General features: G+C 39.6%; 1 protein-coding gene across 1 annotated transcript in view; it reads right to left on the bottom strand.

The window, feature by feature from the left end:
- Positions 1-24,129, bottom strand: part of ascc3 (activating signal cointegrator 1 complex subunit 3) — a 131,437-nt gene that overhangs the window by 57,743 nt on the left and 49,565 nt on the right. Inside the window, exons 11-13 of the mRNA XM_072679717.1 lie at positions 15,102-15,266; positions 10,106-10,282; positions 9,944-10,015 (exon numbers count right to left, since the gene is read on the bottom strand). Coding sequence (XP_072535818.1) covers positions 9,944-10,015; positions 10,106-10,282; positions 15,102-15,266 — 414 coding nt within the window. The remainder of the gene's footprint in view (positions 1-9,943; positions 10,016-10,105; positions 10,283-15,101; positions 15,267-24,129) is intronic.

Here is a 24,129-nt window from a genome sequence, read left to right on the forward strand (position 1 = left end):
GTGCACAGAAGCCAGAACTGATCTTTTTAATTCATGCAAAGAATGGCATTAACTATAAAAAAGTATAAGTCCACCATTGCTAATGAGAATACTATGGAGATATTTGTACGGCCAGAAGATATGGTTTGTGTATTAGTGTAATTTGTACTGTATTTTAGGCAAGCTATGAAGGGTTTAACAGAAATGGATCTACACATACAGAGGTTGAGAGTTTTATGATCATTTGTGAATATTATGCAAATATGGGGTTGCACAATGATGCTCACAAACAAAAAACAAACAAAACACAAACAGCATCAGACAGATTTCTCTGATCTTTCAAAACACTTTAGTACTCAGGGCTGTATTTAATTTTGTAGATTTTGTAGATTTTTCAAAAATGAAAGGTAAAGCTGAATTAGCTATTATTATTATTATTATTATTATGTTTTTAATTTGGCAGATTACATTGTGACTTGGAAGATCATATTTCTACATGAACTTGCACAAGAATTTAATTTGTAGTTAAGTCAGGATTTTCACTATGGCTGCTGCCTTCTGTCAGCTGTTTCTTTTATCATGACTAATCAAAGATATAATAAATATAATTCTCTCTGTCTCTCTCACTTTGTTTAGGTGTAAACAGTACAGCTGTAGTCTCCTGGCCAGCAGTTGTGGTGACGGCAGTTGGATAGCTTGTGGACCCTGCTTGTGTCTATGCTTTCATGCTTTGGAAAACTCCTGGACACAGCAAAGGAATCATCAAATAGGAACCATTCAGCTCTGGCAGCTCAGTCACATCACAGTCACTGGCAGATGTTTACTGACCACTTGGTAAAACCCATGGACTCCAACTCTAGTTTTTATTGCAGTGAAAGGTCTTTGGATTTGTGTATTTTCATAATGGCTTTTACACATATGATGATCTCACAGGAGACAACTATAGAGAGAAACTGCCCAGGAAGTAAAAGTGGAAAGACATGTAGCATTTAATGGAGGATTTTATTTGAGTAAACGGATGAAGAGGTCAGACTATGTAAGAGGAAATTTCCAATTTGCTCTTGTTCTTCACATTGTGACTTGAAAGATCTTTTTTTTTTTTTATATGGACTTGAATTAAGTTAAATTTAATTATTCTAAAAAAGTGGGGTTTTTTTTGTATGACAGCAATATGTATAAGCAACAGCAGTTATGTACATGAACAAGAACACACAGTGTCATTTACTCAAAGCACCAAAAGCTATTTGTGTACTAATAGTGCCTAGTAATTGGTAATGGTCATTGTTAAGCCTGCTAATAACTGAAATATGGTCAATGACGTGTTCTTTGCATCTAAAAACATCAAATATCATCTCCTTGATCTCACAATTCTTATTTTGAGGCATCCCAATAAAAACAAAAATCAAATTGTCCCTTGAGGGTGAAGATTACAATTGTCTGTCTGTCTTATCCTCAAACGACAATATAAGACAAAGTCTGTGTTGCCTGGGAAGAGAAATTTGAATCTTTTTTTGAAAGTGGGGAAATCTATAGGACATATTCTGGCCAAGTGGCAATTATGGATAAGAGCAAAGTTAATTTCCACCTGTCTCCAGAGCTCTAGTATTATGTAATCTCATACAGGATGGCTTGAGAGTGGACTGATATTAAGTATTTTTGGAATCATCTGTGCTAATATGATAACTATATATATTATATAATTCATAATACTGAAGGGTTTTTACTCTCCTCTTCTGACTTGCTGGCCAAAATTGACACTGCTCTTTAGGGACTGCGTACAGACAAAGCAGCTCTTAGAAAATGTTTTGGGAAGTGAACCTCGAGCATGTTTCTAGAGGGGATTTTCTCCACCTTCAAAAAGAGAATGGAGGACACTAATCTATTGAATCAGCAGTTGCGACTTTGTAAATGAAAAACTGCCTATGAGGTGCAAGGCTGTCTGTAGTGCTACCAAATGCATCTGTGACTATGCCTGGCAAGTGAAGGACACTTGGTGCCTTAAAGCAGAATTGAACACCCAGCTGACTCAACCGCAGAACCTCTCGCTCAAAGACGCCCGTATGTATCATTCAACAGTGAGGTCAGTAATACTGATCCATACACCATCTCTCTGAGGAGAGCGCAAGGTGAAGCTGAATGGACTCCAAGTTGATTTAATTAAACATATTATATAGAGAAGTGCTGCTATTAGGTTTAACCTCATCTTAGTGCACATCTCATATACGACCTCCATAGAGTATAGGAACACTGTTTATGGAGCATTGGTTATATCTGTGAAAGACAGATATAGGCTTGATAAAACAAACTGTTATGAAGCTGGAGAAAAAAAACAAAAAACAAAAAAACAAAACTTAAAATCATCAAGCTAACCTATAAAAAAATAAACAAATAAATAAATAATTTTGCAAGCTGTTTTATTCAACTCAACTTAATATGCTAACTGTTACAACATCAAAATATACTTTGAACAAACCAAAGCAATATTTTTTTATCACTCCAAATTTCAAAAACAATTTAAATCAACTTCTTTTTACAGTGTAGAACCATGTTACTAATTCTGTCTTTACCACAGCCTTGAAGAAAATACAGGTCCCTCTGATGTGAAGAACAACCAGGATGACATCGTTGCTCAAAAAGAAATCTGGATTAAAAGCAGCAAGATATATGAAAGGGAGAGGTCCTCTTAAAGAGAATAAACTGTTTTTCAAATAAAAAAAATCTCATTTAAAATGAAGAGACGAGAGGCCAATAAATGCAAATAAAATGTATAAATTATTTACAATCACCTCCTTCCAGGACACTTCACCTCATTTCTCTCTCTTCCCTTTCATTCTCTGTTTCTCTGTCTCAGTCTCTAGAATAGTAAAGAATGTCTGCAAAGGGCCAGAGACCTCTGTAACAAACATTATTTATTGGGTCTTTTTATCGTGGAAAAGCTGCGAGGGCGCACAGGCTACAGTTGCTACTGGATTCTTCCTAAGCTTATTAAAGTTCCGTCTGCCTTCTGTCTGCCGGCCCAGGTCCCAACAGGGGGGCTAAAGGGGGTATTTCATAAAGAAAATTCCATCCATCATGCTCCCAGATGAAATTAATATATGTCACAGGCAGTTCTGACAATTTAATATCAAGCTGAGAGAGATGCTCCCCTCTACAGAGCTCTGGCAGCATGCCTGAAACTCGCAGATACAGTGGAGACGTACATAATCGCCTAAACTCTCAGTTTTCACAACTGCATAAGCATATAAAATAGAAGCAGGGCCTGTTCTGTCCACACAAACCCCCTCATTCTGCGGTCTGTCGCTCATTATAAAACAGACTATAAAAGGTAAATGCTAGAATAATGGAACATGAACAGATGCTGGGTTGTGTGTGTAAGAATTCACATCTGATAATACATTCTAATTCAGATTCATTCATGGTACAGGATTGCAAAATTGTATGTAAACACTGCATTTCCACAGTGAAAAGGTAGTGGAGGATTTTTTTGTTGGCTGGAATTCAGTCCAGTGACTATGGACATTTTCTATACAGTCTCACTTAATCAGCTCTAATGAAAACGGCTACAGTCTTCATTACAAAGACGTGCCAGTATGGAATATTTGTGCTCAGCGAAATGTACACATTTCTCAGTCTAAAATAAGAATATTTTAAAGGAAATAATGAACATCTGCCTGAGGGGAGTTCTTTAACTCATCCTGATGCTTTTTAGTGCAAAATCCTGAAAGCGCACAGATGAACGCTGCATGGAAAATGCCAAAGCTAGGCAGACCTGATCAGCCCTAGCATGACTGCACAAGCCCTGATATGACTTTGCCTTCACGGCAATGATGTCATGATAATGAAGGCAAAGCTAAATCAACACCAAAATGTATTATACGTTATAAATGTATTACAGTTTTGTTTTCAGTTCTTCTAGCTGGAATGTTCTCCCACTCTCCTTTCCAGAAGACCCAGAGTTCTAAGATATTCTGGGACTGTCTTGCAGCACAGCTTGTTTAAGGTCTAAGTTCTATTTTTTTATGATTTGGTCTGGGGTATGTGAGAGACATTCCATAAGTTTCAGTTTGCACTCCTTCAGGTGAATTTTGATCACTGGATCATTATCCTGTTGTACATGTCATTCATTCTCTTTTCAGCTTCAGCCTTTTAAGAGAGGGTTTGATATTTGCATCAACCTCCCCCACCCCCACCACCTATGCAATAGCGCCAATGCCACTGGCGGCAGCTCCACCCACAAAGTATCCGACAGATTCCTCCCATGCTTTGCTTTTTTGCTCATTGTGGCAAAATACTTCTATCAGTCTACAGAACTTGCACTGTCTATGTTGCACCATGGTCCTGGAGGAACGTTGTTTCGTTTCACTGTGTACTCTGTATGTAGTTGAAATGACAATAAACCCACTTGACTTGACCTGACTTGACTTGAAATCATCTGGGCTTCTCTAGATGTTCTGTAGCATACTTCATATGGGGCAGTGGTGTCTCAGCCGTTAGAGCAACAGGCTATTGATAACAGGGTTGTGGGTTTAGCCCGGGCTCCTTGGGAACCGCAGCAATGGTTACTAGTGTGTATGCGTGTGTTTACTGCACGGGTGGGTTAAAGGTGGAGGCCAAATTTCATCTGTGTCCAACACAAATTGTGAACATGGTTGTCTTGTATTTTCTTGTAGAATTTTGTATTTAAATGTAGAATTTTGTGACAAGTTTTGCGACTTTTCACTCTTAGCCTGTCAAATGGAGGTCTGAAGATCACACAGGTTTAGTGTCAATATTGCCCAATGTTCTGTATAGGTCTGTATCTTCCAATATGCTTCCTGATGGTCAGGGTCACAGTTGGGCCTACCCATAATCACTGGGCAGAAACACTCTTTGGGCAGGGCATCACTTCGCTCTAGATAATATTACTACTAACTAAATGAATAAAATTAATTAACTTATTGAATACTTGTTGTGCACTCGTAGCACTGAATGCAAATGTTGGTTATTTCATGCTGAACATCATTTCTTTTCCACAGCTACAAGCCAGGAGGCAAGGTTGCAATATGCCATCTCAGTTATTAAGAATGTAGGATCTATTAGTACATGCCAAACAAAGCGTTATTAAAAAGTACTTTGTACTCATAAGCTGAAGGTCTTTTCTTTAAGTAATTTCAGTTCACTCCGGTTACATGTATATTGTAGCATCTTAATCTCACATTTCTATCATCGCAGCCTATTGAACATCGTGGTAAAATAACTGACTATGATGCTTCTGGATAACGTTGCAAAGAGTACTGTGGGCACACGTGTCTATGTGTGGGGGGCTGAGAATTCTGCATATGAAGCAGAAGGACACAGGAAGCTCATTACTCCGAGCAGATGGGCAGAAGAAGAGATGGCTGAATACACAGCTTTCCTTCTCTCTTTTGAGTGTGTGAGTGTGGGAGATGAAAGGGCATGAGGGGCAGGCACACATGCATGAACACACAAGCAAGCCAATAGCACACACACAAACACACTCACATGCACGCACACACACAGTGGACTGCAGAATTTTCAGATACAGTAAACACTGATAGGGGAGAACATTTACATTTAAATTCTTTGACCTACCTTATCTGTTTATGCACATTAGTGCAGTCACGACTATTTGAGCATGCTTGATTACTTGGTTAAAACATGAATTTCGATTAATGTCCAGGGATTGGTTGGAAATGTTCACGATGATAACGTAGATGTTAAATTTTACTAATTGTCTCTTTCACAGTAAAGACTGTCAACTAAAAGTCCGACCAAACGACCAAAAGTCTGTCACACTGTACAGTTAGTTTTGGCTTCACATTGCAAGTTAGAGAGCACACAAAAGAACTTCATATGCTACATGATGTACCTGCGTTAGGTCATCACCTATGTGGGCTGCATCTTGATGGTTTGTACAAGGGTGTGTGTCTGATGTGAGCGTGTTATCAACTGAGAAGGTAGACTTTCCCAGAAAAAAACGAATGAACAGATTCACTTGGTTGCCACTCTACTGCAAAAACTATGGCATTACTACCAGCAGCTTACAGTACTGAGTACTCATTTGGCAAATGAACATCTCTGTTGTACAACAATATGAATCGCAGACAGATGCATATGTCCCCGCAGCTCATTTCTACTTTTTTTTTTCTTCTTCAGTTCTTCTTCTATTGTTCAATGGGTGATGAGAGCCAGCCTCAACCTTCTGTAATTCTTGTCCTCTGGTCTGGATAGTGGTTTGAAGCACCTTTTATTCATACTATATTGGTTCAGACCAAACTAAAAAGTCCAAAGGTACAGCTGTAATAAGGTAGTTGTGAAAACACCAACATTTTTTGTTATGGTGTCTTTTTAAAGCATTTCAGTTTCCTTTAAAGAATACTATTCTTTACACTTTGTTCCTGTTACAGCTTGTTATCGTTCAGGCTGTATTTATCATTTAGCTTTTTTAAAAAACAAAAATAAAAACAAAAAGAAATTATTACTTAAATAAAAAACAATAATTGTACAGATCTCAATTACTAATACCATTGTTTTTGGAAAAAATAAATAAACAAATAAATACATGAAATAATTCCATTTAGATTATTCTACACGATGTTTTATTTTACGATGAATGCACCAATTTAAATGATCCTAAAATCACCTGCATTCTAAGCTGGGACTGTTTTTGTCTTCTCCGGTAAACTAATTGTTTTAACTACGGTTATCAATGGTGATCTATGGATCATACTAGGAGTCTCAAAGGTCCACTGGAGTCACTGTCATCAGCGGTTTTCAAAAATCCTCAAACTCAAAACGAGGCCACATTAAAATGTAGTTTTTTGATGAGCTTGAATTAAAACGTCAACAGTTTTAAGAAGGCAACAAGGTGGATGTAATCCCACATAAGCCTTTGATACAAGACAGAGGCAGAGACTGAGAAACTAAAGTGTAAAAGGGTTCTTGAGTGGCATGATTGGCTAAGAAGGTTGCATTCTATCACTGAGACATGTGTTCGATTTCCATCGATGCGACACAAGAGCAGTACTTGCCTCTGTGTTGTCACTGGATGGGAAGGACTGCTTAGTTTCGCTGTTCCTGTCGATACAGGGTGACCCAAACGCAGGTGTGTGTTAGGTCATGTATACAGGACAGGAAGGTTAGTGAACCTATAATGTTTCATGAGTGACACCTAGAAAAAATGCAGCGTCTGGCTACTCGTGTCACAGAGGCAGTGTCCTTATCCTACAGATTGCTTCTGTGCTACTGTGAGATAGTGGAGACTCAGATAGTAGGAAGTGGCAAAGACCAACAGTGGACAATGCGCAGAAGACTGGAGAAAAATTAGAGAGTAACACAAATCCTCGATTAAATCAACCAGGGGAAAAGTGAGGCAAACGAGTCACGCAGATAGTTCTGTCAGCGCGGATGTGGTGGGTAAGCAGCTTCTTGTTTAGTGATTTGTGCGATTCTGAAATTGAGTTCAGCAAGAGGCGCAGGGCACAAATTGCCCCGGCACAGAGAGGTCGTCTTGCTGCTGCACAGCTTCAGTGGCAGACTTCCAGTGCTGAGAACACACTGAGGCACTCTGTGTCTGATTAATAAGCTATTAGCAGCCTCTGGACCCCACCATGGACACATCTAGACTCAAGGCCTTTAATACTTCCTTCCCCCTGACACAAAAAAGTAAGAAAACTGGCTGGAGTTGACCTTTTATGATGCAATGTTTCTTTTGTATTTTCTTTAGGAAACATTTTATAGTTAACAGTCCTCAGGGCACATGACTTTGGACAATGATGCCAGACGACAACATTTTGTACACAACACTGAATACAAATTGCTGGGGGGAGCATGCACCTACTAGGTAAATACAGTGAATCTCCAATCTCTAGACCAGAACTAGGCCTAATCTCGGTGCAGAAAATTTTGGCTCATAGTTATAATCAGGGTGGTGCATAAAGTTGATTTTAAGGAGCTTTATTATAAAAATATAAATCATATAATAATAATAATAATAAAAAAAACAAAAAAAACAAATATATATATATATATATATATATATATATATATATATATATGGTAAAACTTTGTGAGATGTGATGTGGTAAAACTTTGGGAGAATATGGTGATGTTAATACATTTGGTCTGTTGTCTGAGAATCATTTCCCCAGCATGTGCAAAACTGGAGAGCTAACTGCACCAAGAGGATGCAGAGAGGACAGCAACACTGTGCAAAACTTGGGAATAATAACATCTAAAACCTACAAAGTTCTGGTAGGTGCTTAAAAACAAAGTGATGTTATCTTATGCTATTTAGGGGTGTAACCGTATGTGTATTCATATAAACGCAAGTCTCACTTTATTCTTTATTGCTCACTGTTCTCACCTACGGATCTGACAAAAATTCTGAAAACATACAGGTATTTCTCATTCTTATTTCAATTGATATGGACAATGTGTTGGTGTTGAACATGCTAAGGTTTACACCTTACTGCTTAATTAACACAGTACAGGCTGTATTAACTCCCTCAGAGGCACTTCACAACACTAGATGAAAAACTGTAACTTGCATGACTGTTCAAATTAAATGAAAGAAAACCTAGGTTAGTCTTACAGTTTTTTCCCCTCCCATTGAACACAAACCATGGGGCAAACCTAACCATGGCTTTTGTGTATCCTTACACACCAACCTTTATTCTATGTGGCTGCTCTAAGATGTTGCACTGTTTTTTTCCCACAAGCTCACCATAAAAGGAATACCACCAACACTCTAGAGGCATTTAAAACCTCAACTGGGCATTTTCTCCCCAATCAAAGTCACATACTTGTGTACACATCAACTTACAACACTGAATATATGTGTTCGACATACAACTCCTATGCTGAAGGTCAGGTGTGGAAATGTGTTAAATATTTTTTGTGATTTTAACCATTAATTACCACAAATTACCATTTAAGTCTGACCTACAAAAACAAAAATGAGCAAAGAGTGACAGCTTAGCCAGCTCTGTGAAGTCTGGCATACAAGCATGAATCCACAGAAGGGAACAGATTTCCACATATCAGAATTGTCCGTTTGTCAAAACAATAAGCCACTAAAAATCAGGGCTTTATCCTCAAAATGTTCAGAAAAACTGATAAATCCAGAAGACTTCAATACTGGTCAATATCAGCAAACTCTTTTTATACTAATAGTTAGTGTATGAATGCTGTCTAATTTAGGGAAGCTGTGCTCTAAAGTGACAAGAAGAAAAATATATTAAGCTAAACTTCAGTAAATGGCCTTAGCCGGGTTATGTGCCACTTGAGAATTTGTTAACACTTTATTTAAAGTGGTTCTTTGTAGATGATTAACTTCACATCATCATTAACACACAATCAATAACATATCAGTGAAGAAGCAGCAGTAAAGCATCTGAACATACTGAGGTAAATATCTTGATGTCCAGTTGATGCACTACTGACAATATGTTGATTTACTGTTGATATGTTAACCCTAACCCTGATTGTAACTCTAACCTTAACCCAAGACCTAACCCTAAACTCAACCCAGATCCTAATCCTAACCCCCCATGGTCTCTTAATGTCAACCTAATCCAGTTCCAGACTGGTGTTAGCAGCAAGTCTAAAACAGCAGGTATAAGATGTTAAGATGGGGTGTATTAGACCTGTTAGATAATCAGGGATCTGTCAGCTGAACATCTACATGTATGAACTTGGACTCTCCAAATTAAATGAAAAACTGCTAAATTTAGTAGATGTCTTCAGTAAGTAAGTCTCCTGTTAGTTTACTGAATGTTCAGATGCTGCTACACCATTGATACATTACTGAGAGTCTGATGAGTGCTTATTTCACTACAATAAAGTGAGTTTTATACACAAAAAAAGGCCTTGAAAAAAAATCTATTACACAAAACAAATTAAAATATTTCTCAACCACCCATGCACACGCGCACACACACAATCTCACACACACACACAATACCTGATGTCCAGCTCTAATCTGCTCCAAGACCTTTTCGTAGCAAACTTCCTCCATGTCATGAAGCTGCTGAATCTGGACACAGAGAAAAAACACAGTACATCTCAATCCAATTTCTCACTGAAACGATGGGATGGTGTGTAAGCTATGGCCTTTGCAGGTTACCTTGCTAGTGCTCTTAATGCCCACAAAGGTTTGGCCTAGGGGAACAGGGCGGAATCGGCTGTCGAAGAAGAAGAGGCCGATGTAGGGGTTCACATGCAGGAAGCATGCTACGTCCAGATAATTGGGTAGAGTTGCAGACAGTCCCAGAATACGGATCATACTCTGAGTCGATTCCACCTGCAGAAACACACAACATAACACTGAACAGCCTGTCAAAGGCAGAACTTAAAAACATAATTTGGGATTTATTGTGCATTACTAGAACAGTGTGGTGGATAACTACATGTTACTCTAAAAGTCAAAAATTTTTGTTTGTTGGCTAAAGATTTATTCGACTGCTCAGTGTTTTACTTTAAACACAGTCAAACACATCAAACTATGAGATTTCTAAACTAATTTTGAATCCACTTCAACACACACAGTTACATATTACTGTGATCCTACAGTTGCAAATTAGAGAGAGAGAGAGAGAGAGAGAGAGATAGAGAGAGACTCAGCTGAGAGTGAGCGTGCACATGCGAAGAGAGTTGGGGGCAGAGAGAGTGAGAGCAAGTAACCAAGAAAGAGAGCAAGAGAGCGAGAGGAGCTCCATCTCAGCTGTTCCTGTGGTGTGGCTGACAGAGGAGATTGGTAAGGTCTTTAATATGATGCAGTAGCTGTCTGAGCAATCTAGATACCACACAGCCAGTCACTGCCTGTAGGTACGGAGCAAAGCTAAAATACTCTCACAAGAGCAGTCTTTCCAGCAGTAAAAGTGGAAGATAGCCGCAATAACGAAGCAAGATAACAATACAGCAAGGGCCCCTTTTACAAGTCCTGCAAAATTCCAACAGTAGAAGTTCACTAATCCAGCCTTATGCACTTATTCATTTCACTATTCAGAACATTAGGTGAAGAGGTGATAATATCCATGTCTCAGTGACAAGTCGCAATTAAGCCAAACGAGGGGCAATGGCAGTGTATAAGAGTACACACTGAAGCACTTGTCAGTTGTTTTGTTTCGGAAGGAATTCTGTATTTTAACGTGTGTCTTCAGTCTGACGCACACTAACAACGAAATTTCCTTAAATATGAACTTTATCAAACTTCTCTTCTCTGGATCATCATCTCTTACTTAAAGTAATGGCTTCTGATGATTGCATTTCAACCACAACCATCACTTCAAATCTATTTGACAGAGGTGTGTTTTTCATCTCCGAATAAAATGTATGACTCTTTTCACAGTGTGTCCTCTTTAAAAGGCACACGGCATCTCGTCATAAAGAGCTCTGCTGAGTGCACTTTTATGTCTGAACGGTAGTAATAATGATCCTCCAAGGAAATTTGTGACTTTGCCCAAACTAAAGAGGATTTGAAAAAGGGGAGGATGTCAAATAAAACATGCTTACTGCTTTATATTTACACAGTATAAGACCTACTGCGGCTCTACCGATTCGTCAGTCCTTGATCCTGAATTATGGGCTCTCTTCTAGAGGCCAGGTTTGAACAGGGCTTCAACCAGGGGATTTGAATGTGCAGTCACTGGTATTGGGCAAAATATGACCTCAAATCAATATCACAAGCTTTTACCTCAATTGTGATTAATGAACAATTATATAAGCTGCTTGAGTTGCTCATTTGGCTCAGTGTTCAAGTCCTCTTCCATATAGCTTCCATGTCGGAAAGGGATGGAATCACATGACTGCATACAGGTAGTATGTGAACACACACAGTGGGAAATTTATTTACAGATTATTTTTTTTTTTTTTTTATGAAAACAATCAATATAGGCATACATCAATTATAGGTTCTGAATGTCAGTACTGATTAATTAACGATTAATTACAGAGGAATAGCAGTCAGTGAACTACTTTTCTTAATGGAGATAAAAGCTTTCGAACATTGTTAGACTGTTAGACACTGTTACACACTGTTAGATTTCTGTCTTGTTATCCTACCATGACTCAGTTTTACACGTTTCCTAACATCATTTCCCAGACGTTTGTAAGAACAATAATTACGGATGCACCGATCCAATATTAGGATTGGATATCGATCCCGATATTGACAAAATTAGCTGGATCGGGTATGGGATATTTAGGCCGATCCATGGATCTGATCCTGTAACTTTAATTTGTTGGTGTGAGACTGCACTAATGTGCAAATATATAAATGACAAATGGCAATTTAGTATATTTATATCCATGCGTTAATGTGTTATATAAAATAATGTTGAAGTCAATCCTGATGCCTTAAGTCTCTCCCACATGGTGAGGTATATGGTTTATTAATTCAGCAATGGTATCGGACTGGTACAGGGTATCTGACGATGTGCAAAGTATATGCATCTGTATGGGAACTGAAAAAGCTGGATCGGTGCCTAACAACAATCACCCAAAATCATGGATTCACTTCCATACATTCCAGTGGGCACAATGCATCTTTTCTTTGAATGATCTTGTCTTGTCCCAATTTCTGCGGTCTCGATTCTGTCTCAGTTTACTGCCACAGACCAAATCTAAAGGATTTTGTTTTCTTTAATAAGTATATATTTCTTTGACTTGGGTTGTTTGCTTGGAAATACAACCTAATTGGAGTTTTACAGACCTGATGGCATGCGTGGTCCTTGCGGATATACAAAGTCTTTACCAGAACTGCTAATATATTTTAGGGCAATATCCAGGGATTCCTTTGAATAATCTTATTACATTCCAAAATCATGGCCACTCACATGCTCTCTCACAACTACTATAAAGGCTCTAACCAAGAGGATGAAAATAAATGTAACATTAATATTAAACCTCAATGTACAAAACAATATACATATCAAATATATTCCGCATATAAAAATAACACAGATATTGATTATATTGGATCATGTAATCTGATATAATAATCACACAAGCACAGTTGCTCAGGGATGGAAATCAAACTTGTAAATCACCAGTAAATGTAGGTGTCCATGTGATTCTGATACTGAAATAATTAAGCCATCCAATATCCAAATGGCATGATCGTAAAAGCTTGAGACAGTCCATCTGAGAGTGACCAGACTGGATGGAAGTGAACTGTGAATGACCCTACGAAGCACTCTCCGCTAGCACAGTCTAAATAAGCATCATGCTTCGTCGACTCTAGATTGGATGGAGATATCCCTTAAGATCAAGGAGCGGCACAGGTTGAAATGGATTCCAGGGCTGAGAATGCTCTAGATGCTAAGAAATTCTACAAGCATTAGACCTCAGCCGTGTTTTTGTTTCTCCTCTTCAAGGTAAAGGGCTGTCCTTCGCCCAACACAGCTCCCACTCTCCTTTCCCATCTTTTATTGATGAGGCCACTCGTTTTTCTAGTTCTGCAGGCAACGTTCTTGCTTACTATGCGTGATCTCAATAATTCAAAGACCTTCCAAAAATTGAAATAAAAAGTCGTTTTGTTGGATTTAGTCTTAGTCCTTTCGGGAACTATTAGGAGTTGAGTGGCACTGAAAAGCATTTATTTGCTTAGTAAAAGACTAAAAATAAAATAAATACAAATAACATAATACAAAAAGTAGTGCTGCCTCGCTGAGTGAAATGTTCTGTGAAATGTGACTGAAATGTTTATGTTTACATTGCATTACATGTATATTTTTGGAGATTCTAGTAGGCTTAAGCCAACTGGCAACAGAATCAGGAATCACCAATAGATATGCATATATAACGAGAATATAACATCTGAAATGTCTCAAAATACAGCAGCTTCTCGTAATCTCGCAATTTTCTTTTACTCTGAGAGTTTGGTATTTATATCCATAATCCAACACCTGGTTTAGCAACTCAGCGCTTAGACTGGTGTTAGAATTGACTCAATCCAAGTGCTGGTCCGGGAACATTTTTCAAACTAGCTTACAAGATATCAACCACTTTCTTCAAAATTCTTGTTACTTTTCACTGTATTAATCTCATGAAATGCCACTATATTCTTTCTACCTTCCAAGTTTATTTTTTATATATTTGAGATGCAGCGCTTGTGATGGCACTTATGGTAAGGCCTCGGTGATGGTGCAGTTCACTGTTAAATCTTCCAGTTCTAACCGGCTGTCCCTGTGGGTGGGTTTTATCAAGCTGCACGTAAGTAGAATGTGAACCACATAAACAATGGTCAAACACACAGACAGCTTTTCAATTACCCAGCAGTTAACCCCGCTGAGAAATCCCAACAGCTTCCGAATAAGAATAAGAAAAGCTGCCTTTTTCTCTTGTCCCTTCCATTCATGCTGTCCCAACCGTCTCTGAAAACCCACAGAATTACGAAGTGTTATCATTTCCTACTTGGAACAGAGGAAGAGGAGAAGGAGGAGAGGATCTGCTGAGAAGCTTTGTCGCCAAGGACTGCTGACTCTTCCCACAATGCATCGCTTTAGCTCATTTATTAATTTCCTCCTTGAGATTGACACCTGACTGCAGCTCGGCGGAATGGAACACGGATATGGGACACTCCGGAACGCAGGCTTCCATCTCTCTGCCTGTCAGGATTTGCATAATCACACTAATATCCCAAACGGCCAAACTGATTCCTGTAAGGAGCCCTGTCAATCATCATCAGCACGGCTCTGCCACTCAGAGAGCGCACACACGTGTGCGTGTGCATGCACACCTTTACACACATACACTCACACAGCCAATGTACACATACGAACTAGAAAATCATCAATCAAATATAATGAGGACTAGTAAATGAATACAAACATTATTACTTTTCATATTAACCACACTCAATTATGCAATCTTAAAAGTCTATACTGACCACATTTCTGACAGAAACAGAATCAGTCATTCACTACTATAACGAATCAGCGAATGTGATCAATAGTCAATAATACAGAAGCTATTCCAGACATTGAACAACTAACTACAATAATCCACCATAATGAGAAACACCTGAATAAAACCAGACTTCAAGAGTTTAAGAGGCCATTAGGCTTCGACTCCCGAGCTAATAATTGTCTCAGACTTCAAATAGCAGGAAAGAGGCTGACCTGACGCAGCGTTCTGGCCACTAGGCTCTCCAGTACGGGTCCTCGGTCCTCATGCAGCAGGTGCACCTCATCCAGGATTAGCAACCGGACAATTTGAGACAGCCCTACGTCACCCACACTCTTCCTTGTCACCACGTCCCACTTCTCAGGAGTGGTCACCAGCATCTGCAGGAGAAGGGGAAAGGCACAACAATGGGCAACACATTACACACCGCAAGTAGCTGTGAAGGAGGTTTAGCCAAAGAGTCAGTCAGTTAGTGTACAGCAGCACTTAGCCAAGCAGCTAACAGAGCAGATAACTGCACAATATAAAATAAACGCAGTATGATGTTTATCTACCTATACTACAAAGCATAAAAAGTAGGCAAGTTTTTTTGTAGACTTTCTGCAGACTCTAGCAGACCTGAGCTAAATGACAGCAGTATCAGGAACTGGTGAGAGATCGCATCTGTTGTGATGAACAATTTGCCAAATTACTTCCACCTGCAGCTATAAAATGCACAAAAATAATCATAATCCAAACTTCTTGTACTGTGTAACAGACATCCTATAGTAGTCCTGATTAATTAGTCTGGATTCAGGACACTTTTACTTGTAGTTGCTTACTATGCGTCTCAATAAATTAAAGACCTTCCAAAAACTGAAACAAAAAGTCAAGCTTTTGTTGGAATTAGTCTAAGTTGAGAGGCACTAAAAAGAATTGATTTGCTCAGCGCTTAAACTAGTGTTAGAATTGACCAAATCCATGTGCTGGTCCAGGAGCATTCAGCGAAAATCTGGAACCGAGCTTTGTATTTCTGAGCTATATAGTCCTGATTAATTAGTCTGGATTCAGGACAATTTTACTTGTGGTTGCTAAACAGGAGTAAAGTCTCAAGTGAGCCCTGACCAAACCCTCAGCTGTTTGATCTGAAAGAGGGTCATTCTTCTGGTCGTCAGCAGACAGAGCCCGAGAGAGCACAAGTGGCCTTGCCCTTGCCAGGTGGGTTGATGTCTCTCTCTGTCTCCCCACATTACTTCAGTATGATGCTGGCCAGCACAGCCAACACGTTTGTTAGCCAATGAATCAGAGTTGTGCACCCAGCGTTTTTCTCATAGCGCATTTGTTGCCTGGTGACATTGCATAGGCCACAGTTTGAATAAGAGGCGGGGGCTGGTTGCGCATGTGTCAGAGGAGGCATGTGTCAGTTTTTACCCTCCCAGTGTCGAAAGCATTGCATGTTATGGGGGAAGAGTACTAACTAGTGGGTTGGGCAATTGGGAGAAAACTGAGAAAAAATATATTTATTAAATAATTCTGAGAGAAAATGTAATACAGCCTGCTATAAAAAAATAATATTGTAATACAATATATATAATATTGTAATAACAGTAAGTTAGTTATACAAAATACAAAAGTTTTTTTTAAATATGTTTGGAATACTTTGAGAAGTGCCATGTGACTTCTCCAGCTTCCAAAAAATAACATAATGGAGCTCTACAGGACCTTAAGGTTAATTTTTACTGTATCAAATAAATAAACAAATTAATTAAATAAATAAATAAAAACAAACACACAGCACACTTTCACCTGGACAGATGAAACGGTTTTAGCATTATTCACTTAAGATTTGTTATAGAAAAGAGGAGAGAAAATACATTTGCATCGCAACACCCAGAACCATGACACACATACTCCACCAAAATCTCAACAATCCACAGACCATGACATGGTGAGAACCAAAACAAAACTTGACCTGAACCAGAACCAGCACAAAATGAAATTCAAAATATCCTAAAACGGTTACGTAAGCCTTAATTGCTTGGGCCAAAAAAAAATAATAAAAAAAATAGATAATCTTCATCTTCACTTTCTGTACAATCTGATTTAGACACTGGCTTTTAATGCACATGTTCACATTATGTGCAAATATGCTAGCAGAACATCTGCACACAAAAGTCTCTCATATACAGTCATGCCCGAAAGTATTCATACCCCTGGCAAAGTTTGACTTAAATTTACTTTTATTTAACCAGAAGTTATATTTTTGCCTTGAAACGACACAGGCATCTCCCAGGAGATAACACGATGATGTACAAGAGGCATCATTGTGGGAAAAAGTTTTTCTTAGCTTTTATACACATTTGAACAAAAAGTGGCATGTCCAAAATTATTCATACCCTTTGAAAACTGTCACAGTATATGGGAAAATCCAAAGTTCTATACCATTCCAAATAGTCCAAGCTGTTTTAAAGCATCCTAATTACCCTGATTCATTGGGAACAGCTGTTTTAATCAACTCAACAGGAGAAAAACAGCAGCTCTCTGCAGTTGGTTTGTGGACAGTCATGGCTAAGACAAAGGAGCTCACTAAGGACCTGCGGCTGTGCATTGTGGCCGCTCACAAGTCAGGAAAGGGCTATAAAGCCATATCAAAATGTTTTCAAGTTCCAGTGGCTACAGTGCAAAGTATTATTAAAAAATACAAGAAGTTCCGCACTGTGGAAAATCTCAGAAGATGTGGTCGGAAGCCAAAAGTGACACCTGTGCTGGCCAGGAGAATAGTGAGAGAGGTGAAGAAAAATCCAAGGATCACCACCAAGGCCATCCTGGTGAATCTGGACTCTGCTGGTGGCGACATCTCAAGGCAGACAGTTCAACGGACACTGCACACTGCTGAGTTCCACGGACGCAGGCCAAGGAGGACACCACTTCTCCAGAAAAGGCACACAAAAGCCCGCTTGACCTTTGCAAATGCTCATCTGGACAAAGAAGAAGACTTCTGGTGTTCTGTTTTATGGTCAGATGAAACAAAAATTGAATTGTTTGGCCACAATGATGTGTGCACCATTTGGCGTAAAAAAGGAGAAGCCTTCAACCCTAAGAACACCATCCCCACTGTCAAACATGGTGGTGGGAACCTAATGTTTTGGGGGGGTTTTTCAGCCAATGGACCAGGGAACTTGATCGCAGTAAATGGCACCATGAAAAAAGAGCAATACATCAAGATTCTCAACAACAACATCAGGCAGTCTGCAGAGAAACTTGGCCTTGGGAACCGGTGGACATTTCAGCACGACAACGACCCAAAACACACAGCCAAAGTGGTGAAGAAATGGTTAGCAGACAAAAACATTAATGTTTTGCAGTGGCCCAGCCAGAGTCCTGACTTGAATCCAATTGAGAATCTGTGGAGGGAGCTAAAGATCAGGGTGATGGCAAGGAGACGCTCGAACCTCAAAGAGTTGGAGCTCATCACTAAAGATGAATGGGCAAAAATACTAGTGGAGACATGCAAAAAGCTGGTCAGCAATTACAGGAAGCGTTTGATTGCTGTAATAGCCAATAAAGGCTTTTCTATTAATTATTGAGAAGGGTATGAATAATTTTGGACATGCCACTTTTTGTTCAAATGTGTATAAAAGCTGAGAAATATTTTTTCCCACAATGATGCCTCTTGTACATCATCGTGTTATCTCCTGGGAGATGCCTGTGTCATTTCCAGGCAAAAATATAATTTCTGGGTAAATAAAAGTAAATTTAAGTCAAACTTTGACAGGGGTATGAATACTTTCGGGCATGACTGTATCTGCAGATATACAGACACAGAAGCAGAATTTTACCTGTTCTCTATATAAAGTACTCCCGTAATCCTCCTTGACCAATATTTGGTAAGCGCATCCTGAATCAGTTACACAAACAGCCCTATGTCATGTGACGTGGCTTTCCTAGAGCTGTTTTACCGTAAGTGTAACTGAGCTTAATATGAACAACAGATTCAGATATCTCCAGCATGAGCTCACACTAATGCCATGCATCTTAGCAAAGTGTATACATTTAAAACCCATCAAACACAGTTATAGCAATGCAATTAAATGACATTTTCGACAGAAATACACAACAATACATAATTAATAGCCCGAGAGCTGTTTGCCAACATGTCTGAGAGTGTGGAAATTCCTATTAAACACTTTCAGTAAAAGCAGTTCATTAAATCCTCTCTAGTTTGCATTTAAATCAATCTGCCTGGCCATTAGAGACTGGCGCCGGAACAGAAAGCGCGCCTCTGCCGTTAATTAGACTGCCGCTAATCTAAATGGAAGCCCTGGCAAACAGGTAGCAGGGCCAAAGTGCTCACTTTAATTACAGTACAAAGCCAAGGAAAGAAACAACTATAGGATTGTATAGAGGCTAACATTGTTTTTTAAACCTCTAAACCCCCACCCACCCCGCATGTGATAAAGGTGCCCTCGCTTGTTGGGATCACAGCAAGTTGCCCAAACCTAATGTCTGCTTTCTCGGCACGGCCACAAAAAAAAAAAAAAAAAACGCACAGGAAGCAAGCAGTGCTTGGATCCACAGGCTATCGCATAACGTGACGGCATAGAAGGGGGCTGCCACAAGATCTCAGAGAGAGAGGGAAGAAAAAAAAAAAAAAAAAAAGAGAGAGAGTGAGAGTGTGTGTTGAGGAGCAGGTCCAGTGCAAGGCAAGGGGTTGTCTCGGGCTGCTGTATGACGTGGAGGACAGTACAGCGGAGGAAGTGATGTGTGCAGGCATGTGGAAAGCTCCTGGTGGCCAGCTCTGCCCTCCCCCAAACACCAGGACTTATCTCTTAATTAAAGCTGCGTGCGTGTGTGTGTGTGTGTGTGTGTGTGTGTGTGTGTGTGTGTGTGTGTGAAGCCTGCCACTCTGTTATTACGCAAAGCAGCAAATATTTACCCACTTCCCCAGGGCCAGGGGAAGACATGTGCATGTGCGCGCACACACGCACACCAGTCACTACTGCCAAACGCTTGCCCAGCCTGCCCACTGTTTCCATGGTAACCATAATCAGTCTTTAGAGTGGGCAGAGAGGGATAACTGTTGTTTTTTGTTTCTTCTCTCTAGTACTGATGCACTGATGGTTTGTAAAGACAATATACAAGCAACAAAAATCCATTCAAACTATAGATTAACTGTCCTTGTGATAAAGCAGGCTCCAACATTAAAGAGGCAGGAGAGAAGGCACAGGAAAAGAAAGAAGAGAGGATGAAAGGAGAGGAGACGAGAGTAGAGGAGACAACAGCCAAACAAAAAAAAAAAAAAAAAGGGGGGGGGGGGGGGGGGCAAACATTTGTATTGTACAATCTTGCTGTTATTTATGATTATTCAATGACAGAAGAACTGTATAGTAATTGATGTTTCTTCACTAAACGTGCTGTGTGGTTTAGAGCAGGCCAAACTTCAGCCCATTTACTCAGTTCTGGGTTCATGGCACTCATCAAGTTATCAAATATAAAATAAACAGCCCTCCAATAGCAAGCATTTAGTGCTTGACTGACATATTCAATCTCTTGCATAGTTGTATTGTCAGTCATTCTGAGCTCACTCTCTCTCTCAAACTCCTAACCTTCAGACCATGCTATGCTGTCTGGACATAACTACACAGGGAGCATTATTTTGTTTTCTTTGCCTAAAGAAGCTCTTAGGGGTTGCTTTGGCAGTATACTGTGGGACATTCTGTTCTATCAGTTTTGCAGTATTTGACCAAATCTGAGCAGAAAGTAGAGCTTTAGACAGTCATCAGAATTCACCCTGATATTGCACACAACCAATAAACACCAGTGACCAGCCATACAGGCCTATGCCATAGCACTGCCTCCACCATGTTTCAGACATCTTCCAGAAAAGCCTGTTCTGGCCTTTCTGATCCTGAGTGCTAACAGTGGTTAGCATCTTAAGGTTAACTCTTTGAATTAAAATTCATTAAGGCGTATCCTAGTTGCAGACTCAACAATGAAGCCTTCCACCTTATCATTTCACCAGTGTTCTTGACGTGACATAGAAGATGCAAAGGGTTAATGAAAAGCCCTTTAAACTAAAAACTATAAACAAAAAACTTCATTAAGGAGTTTTATCTTATTTACAGTTGCACTCACAAATGTACCCAGTAAACACAGACTGCAGCAAAAAATCACTGCATGCATTTCATATTTGATCAAATGGTAACTAAGGCATTTGAAAAAAAGTTTGAAGTTTAGACACCCTACTAAGTCATAACTTTCAGACACTTTTATAGCCAGCAAGAATCTTTCTGTTTGTATTTTAAGAAAGTTCACACACTCTTCTCTTTCTTGTTCTGCAGTACTCTCAGGCCTGCTTGCATTCACAGCATGTTTAAGATATACACACAGATTTTCAATGATGTTCAAGTCAGGAGATCGTATGACCCATTCCAGCAGCTTTGGCTTGCTTGATTTCAGGGATTTTATGGTGTTTTTTTTTTTTGCTCATTCATTGCCACACAACCCCCAGGTATAATAGGTCTAACTTCAGGCTTAACAGTTGGTCAGGGGTTATTTTCATTAAATGCTGTTTGGTGATTCTGGCAAAAACTTCTACTTTACCTTTATCAGTCAGCACCACTCATTCCCAAAATGTGGCTAATCTTGATGTTTTGCATACTTCAGAAATTAACTTTGTGATTAGGTTCACAGCTTGGGTTTCTGCCAGTTGACTTTTACTTTGTGATTAGGTTCACAGCTTGGGTTTCTGCCAGTTGACTTTTCCATATTGATCATGGCTGAGCAAGCACTATGCACAAGGGACAGTGAATCACCAGTCCTCAGTCAGCTAAAACGTCCTGTGGGTCTTTCTAGGTCACATGGGTGAGCTTGCCTTGCCCTTCTGGTCAGCATATGAGCAGTTGTATTGTATATTTTATTTGTCTAGCTCTGATGTCTACATATCCCCTCAACTGCCATTTCTTAAATATTTTATAGACACCGATGGAAGGGCATTGGGGTCCATTTTATAGCCTTCCCCTCAATTAGACATCAATTAGCTCTATTTACAAATCCACAGTCACCCATCTAGTTGTTAAGTCTTGAAGACACTAGGTTTTAAGCCTTTGGTTAAGAATTATCATTAAAAAGTATGAACTGATTACAAGTCTGTAAAGATGTACCAGGTAATTAGCCACTTCTCTAGTTGATTAAATGTGTTCATTTGTATAAGAGATATAATATTAACAACTGGTTAGTTGACCGATAGGAAATAAAGCCTAGTCCTGGACTGCACTTGGTCAATGTAGATTATTTACTAAATAATAAGTGAGAGCTTAAATGATGCGTCATACAAACCAGCAACATTTCACTGTCTACTAAATAAGAAGGCAACATTTATTTTTTCCAGTTGTAAAACATGAAAGAAAAGAAAGCAAGAGAATAAAAAGATGAATGCATTTTTTTTTTCATTTTACAGAAGTCAACTACACTTCTCAGAAGCACTACCTTTGCCTCAAGTTCACAGTACTAGTGGTCGAGTGCTCACTGAAGTCAGTTTGCCTGCCAAACTTTCACATTCCACATGACTACAGAGACGCCCCAGTCCAGGAGAGAGCTGCTCTTTCAGTGTGTGCAAGTGGAGCGGGACCTGCACAGCAACAAGCTGCTTCGTGAGCTCTGCAGGTTGAAGCAACAGCAGAGACATACACACTCACACACTTGTATGTACACGTGAGTTGAGCTGTGCTGGTGGCAGGTGTGAGGCAGCATTCCTACCACTGCTTTTCTGCCACATCAAATTTGACATGAAAACCATGTCCAATTTCCCTCCATCCAAAAGGGCTGATGCAACCACCGCGACTGTGCATGCTGCATCTGTCCTCTTTAAAAACAGTGAGGCATTGTTTACTGGCTCCCCGGCACAGGTGGGGGAGGGAGTAGGGCTCAGGAGGAGAGTAGCGAGCAAAGGAGACAGAAGGTTACTGTTCGTGCCCTCTCTCTGAGCCTCATTACAGAAGAAGTGTACGAACACTGGAAAAGAGCCTTGCTGGGTAAGATCATACTGCACTGTTTCACATCTGCACATTTTTTCGACACAAAAACAAAAAGACAAAAGAAACCGTTAATGTTCATCATACTTCTGCTCATTTAGAGGGGTTCTTCTCAGATTTCTCACCGTTACCCTTCACACATGACTTGTTTGGTTTGAACCGGACATTTAATTTCAAATAACAGATGTAAAAGGCCTGGTTTAGTTCAGTCTGACACTTTTTTGGTAGTTCGGACCTTCGGACCAATTACAGGAATTTGAGACAGACTATTGTCACCTGATGAACAATAGAAGAAGAAAAAGAAGCAGAGAAGCAGTAAAAATGAGCGGTAGCAGCACATGTGGATGATTATATCTGTCGGCAACGAGGTAATTGTGGCACAATGTGTACAATTACAAGTAGTATTGAATTCTGTACTTGTTAGTGGTGCTGGTAGTATTGCCATAAATATGCTCACTCTTCTTTTCCGGGAAAGATTTCTGGGAGATTTAAGCCCACTTAGGTGATGACGACAGGACAGGAATCATGCAAAGTTCTTTAGCATACTCTCTAAATTGCAATGCGAAGCCAAAACAAACCAGGTCAAATTTACACAATGTAACAAAACCATGAACCTTGCTTCAGACACTGGTCCGGACTTACAGGTGTAAATTAGTCCTTTTGGTGTCATTAAGAAAAGCGGAACAGAACCAAACTCTAAAGTTTATCTAAAACTGTGTGAGTGTATAAACACATCCTTTTAGCACAGGGTTTAGGTAGAAATGGCCCATAACTTTAGACTTTTTTTTTTGTTGCATCCGCTTGCCCAAAGATAAGTGTGTCAAATAAACTGAGATCCATTACCTCTCTATTTTAGCTGACTCTTCCACAAACTGGGCCCAAATTTTACTAAGAGTGCATATTACTGCTTTTCACCTGCTGTTCGAGAATGAGCACTGGGATTGAGAGTGATCTGGTCAGTCAACATGTCCCAGACTGTGTTAGTGTCAGTGTTGTGAAGCATAAGGTTTTTGCAGAAGAGTGGGTGACTGGTGCATTAATTACCTGACAGGAGTGATGCCATGTATTATGACTAACTGCCTTTAGACTTTTATCAATAATGCCAAGGGTAGCATGACTCTACTTCTCTGGAGATTAAGCGGGATCGACCCCGTTTTTTTGATCTACGTCTCTCTGCGTTTTGATGCCTGAAAAGAGCTTTGGGATTAAGACAGAACTTAAGACAGAAAGC

The sequence above is a fragment of the Salminus brasiliensis genome, chromosome 5, assembly GCF_030463535.1.
Source record: "Salminus brasiliensis chromosome 5, fSalBra1.hap2, whole genome shotgun sequence".
Lineage (NCBI taxonomy): Eukaryota > Metazoa > Chordata > Actinopteri > Characiformes > Bryconidae > Salminus > Salminus brasiliensis.